General features: G+C 42.6%; 1 protein-coding gene across 1 annotated transcript; it reads left to right on the top strand.

The window, feature by feature from the left end:
- Positions 1-1,473: 1,473 nt before the first annotated feature.
- On the top strand, positions 1,474-6,676 carry LOC118340758 (E3 ubiquitin-protein ligase pellino homolog 2; the record flags this gene model as incomplete). Its single annotated transcript, XM_035678890.1, is given in 6 exon segments — positions 1,474-1,603; positions 2,066-2,167; positions 2,652-2,849; positions 3,036-3,221; positions 3,322-3,527; positions 3,693-6,676. Coding segments are annotated over 6 exon segments (1,207 nt in total), but the record flags the coding sequence as incomplete, so codon positions are not given.

Below are 6,676 nucleotides of genomic sequence, written 5' to 3'. Positions count from 1 at the left end.
TATATTCCATTCCTCCTAAATGTTCCCCACTGGACTTTTAATGTGTTTTAAATAGTGAGTTTACATATTCAAATGTCTTGTTTGGTCTTAAAACCCAAGAATATTCAGTATACAATCACAGAAGACAAAGAAAACCGTCAGATATTTTCTTTTAAGAAGCTGAAACTAATATATTTCCTTTAAAGGCAATGTCTAAAAAAAACACTCACCAGAGCCCAGAGTGATGTCTTACGTGTTGACACATATTCAGTGTGTGATGATATAAAAAAGAAATGTACGGACATTCCTGCACTTGAAAAACCGTGACCAGCAGATTACTGGCCTCTTTATTTTCTGAAGTAACTAATGATTTGTCAAAATTGCCATTGATTAGTTTCTTATGAGAGACTGCCTGATGAATCAATCATAGTTTCCAGCTTTATTGTACAACCCGTGAAGCCGGCAGTGGTTTCTTCGTCCCACGCTGTAAGGCCACTGTGAGACGGATCAGAGCAGAGCCAGACCAGATGCCCTCTGATCTGATAATGTCTGAAGGCCAGCAAAGACAGTTATTGTCCCTCACAAAGTCTTCAGTTTTTAAAACGGACCATGCCCTGCTGATTAGTTAAAAGCTTAAAACCACCATACTACCTTCTGCATGAACCCAACTGATGTTCACCCAAGCTTCAAACAAAATGAGGACAAAGTCAGGATCTTAGTCAGCACCAGGATGGTTTTTAACATCATTTTCCTTAAAACATCAAAACTGAGATCATCTTTTCAAAAAGCCTGATATTGAATTATAAAACACTCGAGGTCTAGAATACATTATTTACTGTTCTCATAAGGAGACGCTGAATTTTCACGTCTGTTTCTATTAATGAACACGAACCTTCAAAGTAATGTTCCCCCAACTAGAGCACTCAGGGCTACGTGCTTAATGGTGTTGTGTGATGGCGTCACGAAAATGATTCTGTCCTGTTGAAAATGCTGTAAAAGGAGTTTAGATGAAGAGCCAGCACATATGAGCCTCAAGTACAAGCTGAGTGAGCGAGATCAAGTGGCAGTTGTCCTTTTTCATTGAGGTTCAGCAGTTTAATATGAATCACGGGTGGCCCAGGCTGTGCTGCTCTAAGTCATTTCAAAAGAATCTGCGTTAATGTAGCCGTAAAGATGCATAAAATCAGTTGAGCTCGCACTCTAATTGCAGTTATGTCTGCAGACATCTTGGCAGCACCAGTGGCATTTTATTTATAGCTTTAGTTTTTCCGCAAGTGATGACAGATCATAAATGCAGTATGCAAACAGTGAGATAACAGTGTTTTTCCCACCATTAGGCTTTCTCAACAAAGCTCAATGAACTTGTCTACATGTCTACAGTCTCTGAGTCTGAGTTGTCTCCTAGTCTGGGTCAGTCTGAGTGTTACGTGTGTGTGTGTGTGTGTCCACGTCCGTATTTTCATCCTGTGCTTGTTTTTGTGTGCTTTTCTCCAGGTACAATGGCTCTCTTCCAAGCGGAGACCGTGGGCGCAGAAAGAGCCGCTTCGCTCTGTACCGAAGGGCCAAGGCCAACGGAGTCAAACCCAGCGCTGTGCACATCCTCAACACACCACAGGACAGCAAGGTGTGTGTGTGTGTGTGCGCGTGTGTGTGTGTGTGTGTTTTTGTACTGTATGTTTTATCAGTGTGGAACGTTAGCTTCCTTCCTGTGACTCCCTGTTGTCTTTTATAATGAGCCAGAGGAAGGATGACTAAGCATGATGGCTTTTGCATGAAGGCTGTCTATCTGTGTGTGTGTGTGTGTCTACTTATATAAGTATGTATGATCATATGATGAATGGGACATGGCAGTAAAGTAAAATGAAGATAAATTACATTTTTAAATTACACTCAGGTCATTGTTTCAGTCGCTGATTTCAAATGCTACATTAAACATTAAACTTTTATTTTACAATTATTCAATGTCAGTATGTCTTATGGACTTTTAAGTAACGATATAATTAAATTCCATGTATGAGCTGTCAAGAAGATGAAAGACTTTTCCAGAAGATAAGTTCATCAACTCTTCTTGTTGCTGTTGTTGCAGGCGGTCCACAGCAGGGGGCAGCACAGCATCTCTTTCACTCTGTCCCGCAACCAGACAGTGGTGGTGGAGTACTGCCATGACAACAACACAGACATGTTCCAGGTAACACGCCAAGGAAATCTAGAGAGATCAACAGAGGGTCAGCTGTTTCGTACATCCTCCTTAAGGCTCCTTTTACAACAAAAATAATCCTAGACTTGTCATCATGAGAAAGTTTCTCCCAAAATATGCTCTTACCTAATGTCATCAAAGCAACGTCTGCAGTAGGTTCAGAACTGGGGCCGGAGTATGGAGTATAAAATCTCCAAGAAAGTCTATTTTTATACATTTTATTTATTTATTTAAAGGTCTGCTCTTGTAATAGAATCACAGATTTATTTAGTTTCTAACAAATGATGATGATATCCACCCAAATCACCCACGGCGATAAAAGTTACTACCTGTGGGAAACAAAATTTGTTTATGTTGTAGAAAATCCAAAAACCTACAGGAAGCTAGTGTGAATCTAAAACTATTAATAATTGTATTGTTATATACAGTGTATCAATACCAATCAATCAATCAATACCTCTGTGCTGTGCTGCAGATTGGACGCTCCACAGAAAGTCCCATTGACTTTGTGGTGACAGACACCTCCGGAGGGGGGAAGGAGGGGGAGGACCCCTCCATTGCTCCCAGCACCATCTCACGTTTTGCCTGCAGAGTGGTGTGTGAACGCAACCCACCATACACTGCACGCATCTACGCCGCTGGCTTTGATTCCTCCAAAAATATCTTCTTAGGGGTAAGTACACTGATGATCTAACAAAGGTTTCTAATAAAAACTATATTTTTGGAATCCTTGTTAAAGTTATTTCAAATACTTACACCTCATGGAGGTTGGAAAACTTGCCTTTTTTCCCTATTACAGATCATCTTAATTTGATCAGGAATGATTTACATGCCTTTGTGTGTGTGTGTGCCACCACAGGAGAAAGCAACCAAATGGAAAAACCCTGATGGGCACATGGACGGCCTGACCACCAATGGGGTGCTAGTGATGCACCCGGAGGGGTTCCCAGAGGACCCCAAGCAGGGTCTGTGGAGGGAGATCTCAGTCTGTGGAGACGTCTATGCCCTGCGGGAGACGCGCTCTGGGCCCAGCCGGGGCAAACTGGTGAGCCACTGCCAGTTTGGTTACCCTGTCCATCAAGGTTGTGAGGTTTGTCTTTGGTTTCATTGTAAGCGCGTGTCTGTCTGTGTATCAACCTCTGCAGGCAGAGGGTGAGAGCAGTGCGCTACGTGATGGTTCCCTGGTTGACCTGTGTGGTGCCACCCTGCTGTGGCGTACAGGTGAGGGGCTGATGCGTGCTCCCACCCTGCGTCACCTGGAAGCACTTCGCCAGGAGCTCAATGCGTCCCGGCCCCAGTGTCCTGTAGGCCTCAGCACGCTGGCCTTTCCCAGCCTGCCACGCAGCCACAGGTGGGAGCCACAATCTGTTTTTAAAAATACGTGTTGTTTTCTATCAGGATGGTGATTTTGTTTCATCTCCAGGAGCTTCCTCTATGTTCAAGCTCTTTATGAATGATTAGCACCAGGAGTTCACACAGAGTTGAAAATACTGACACTGTTGATGTGTTACTTCAGCCTTGAAGAGCGTCAGCCCTGGGTCTACCTCACTTGCGGCCATGTCCACGGACGCCACGACTGGGGACAGAGATCCGAGGGAGTGGAGGAGCCGGGAGAGAGCGACGGTTCCACGGCCCGCCGAGAATGTCCCCTGTGCAGGAGCGTGGGTCCATACGTGCCCCTGTGGCTGGGCTGTGAGCCTGCTGTGTACGTGGACGCTGGAGCTCCCACTCACGGTTTTGTGCCGTGCGGCCACGTCTCCTCAGAGAGGACTGCAAGATACTGGGCTGAGACCCCACTCCCCCACGGGACGCACGCCTTTAGACCCATCTGCCCCTTCTGCTCCACTGCCCTCAGCTCCCCCGGCTGGACGCGGCTCATCTTCCAGGGCCCCATCGACTAGTCACCACTCCTCAGCAACCACTATCACAGTAACAGAAAGATGCCTTAGCTTCATTCACGAATGCAAATGTTAATCAGTGTTAAGTAGGGATAGGTAATGTATGTGTTAAGCGTGTGTGTTCTACACTCAGGCCACGCATTCTGTGTGTATAACAAACACTGTCAAATTGTTGTTTCTGAATGTAGCTCAAGGCTAAATAATCCTTCCCCTTGTTTATCCTTCGATGCATGTCGATCTGGAGAATAGGTGAAACAAATTCACTCTAAACTCTACACGGTGTCCAGTCTTCCATCATGAAGAATTCTGCTGTTTTTCATTCCAGCCAAATTCTACATGAGCTGATTTCACTGACGTCCCAACATGAGAAGCTCCTCATAAGTAAAATCTTAAAATCTTAAACGATGCTGCTTGACCTTTTGCAAACAATTATTTTCACGCCACTAATTATATACTATGTCATACAAAACAAACAGATCACTTTCCATCTGTTTCAGAAGCCATGTATGAAATGACAAATAGCTCTTTGCACATAAGAAAGGAATCGCCTTTTTCCTTAGCTGACCGTGTCGTACACGTCCGCAGCGTCCGTGTGTCCTTAAACTTGGTGAAACGCCACCTCTTGCACTTCTCGGCCGGATATCTGGCTGCCTCTTTATTTCCAAAACATGTTACTGTAATTGTTGTGAACTGCTGCCACTCAATAATTGTTTTTTTCTTTATTAGCTGTGGTAGCACTTTGATCGCCAAATAAAGCCCATCTGGCTTCAGCTCCTGCAACAAAAAACCCCCACCATCACCTTTCACTAACTACTTATGGTAAATGTGGGACGTTACAAGATGAGACCAGAGGCTTGTGCTTCTATTCAACATTTCCTAGTTAGTCATCAAGGGAAATGTATTAGTCATAGTTAAAATCAGGATGTTCATATTCATCATCTTTTGCCTTCATGTATCATTTTAGTGTGAAATCTATGCAGAGAGACCCCATAATTTATCCCCTTGTGTAATATTAGGTTGGAATGAAAACCTGCAGACTCTCTGATGAACTCTGGAGCACTGGAAGGAAACACTACACGCTGTATGATCACACCACGCAAAAAATATTCACCTGTTATAAGGCCAGATTGTATCTGATAAACATGACGATGATAAACAAGGGCTGGGAATGAAACTGGGTAAAATCCACTTCATAACTCTCTACAGCAATAATAGCACTCCCATAGATAAGCTAGATGTTGTGCTATGTTTAGCCAAGTGTCACGTCAGCAGTTCCTTCAAACATGGCTGAAATGGTTTTCCGGGTTAAGGGCTCAACCAGAGGCGTGTTCAATGCGATGATTTATTTGATTTCCAAATGAGGTTTTAGACCAGTGATGTGAAGTATGTGTGATGTAACCAAAGCACTAGAATTTAAAGATGAGTAACTGAATCAGCGATGAAATATACCGGACTTACGATTTATGTAAATGCTCATTTTCAGATGCATTAGACAGAAATTAGCATGTTTAGGCTGCAGAAGAACACAGCAGACCTCACGATAAGAACATACTGTGTTGCTACTGTTGTGTTACCTTGAACACACTTCTGGTTACTGAATTATGCTAAACAGGGTCCATGTTAGGATGATGGAGTGTCAAAAAGGTTTGACCTTGTGTAACCTCAAAAGATAACCTTTTCCTTTTTGTTTCAAAGAAGACTATTTTGTTAGTAAATGGGGAGGGGTTTATTTGGGGAAGCGGGAGGAATTCTTTTAGATGTTCAGTGTTAAAAAAAAAAAAAAAAAACTACTATTTTTCTAACTTAAAATTGGTTTTAGTTCACTGTTGTTACTCAGTGTAAGCAAGTTCTGTATGTTTCTGAATATTATCGTGTGGTAGATCTAGGAGAGCTTGTGAGTGAGAAAACATTGCCAACACTGTGTCCAACAAACACACACTTAACACACTGCTACCGTAACAAAACACATTGCCCAGACAATGAATGTAGCCAAATACTCAGGCTATATTAAGCCTTCCCTGGTGCTCATATTGAATGGTCTATATTGTGATACTATTTTTGTAACCGAATATTATGGTGTAGCTTGGTGAACTAACTCGAAAAAGTCAGATAATTTCAATACTAGCCTCAAGTGTGGAAGACGTATAATTGATAACACACGCTCACATGGAAATTGTGTCTAGCTTGCATGTGCTAAACGTACACATACAGTATGTACACTACACGTACACTTACTCGAGAAACTTTGCACGGTTGATTGCCAACCTGTTACTCATGCCGAGAGCGTTTTGTCGCAGGCCAAGATGTCTTCCGAGTCTTCAGCTGTTAACAACGCTGCATTTGTTTAAGTTTGGTTGATTTTTTGGAAGACCTCTCCAAAAGAAGAAGAAAAAAAAATAGAGAGCCTAAAAAAAGAAAATCCTCATACTTGATAGATTGCGTGACGTTTGTGAATGAGACCTATCGAATCCCACTTTGTACTACTATGCTAATATTTTCCACCAAATAATCACACAGCGACACTTGTTTCCATTTTGTATTTAGACTGATCATAGAACATTTCTATTGAAAGTAGGCCTGCTGCTTTCCAAAAAAAAAAAAA

This window comes from Morone saxatilis, unplaced genomic scaffold, assembly GCF_004916995.1.
Source record: "Morone saxatilis isolate NCDOM2014 unplaced genomic scaffold, NCSU_SB_2.0 Contig7, whole genome shotgun sequence".
Taxonomy (NCBI): Eukaryota; Metazoa; Chordata; class Actinopteri; family Moronidae; genus Morone; species Morone saxatilis.
Note: the sequence above shows the minus strand (reverse complement) of the source record. Positions and strands in the feature narration are given on the sequence as shown.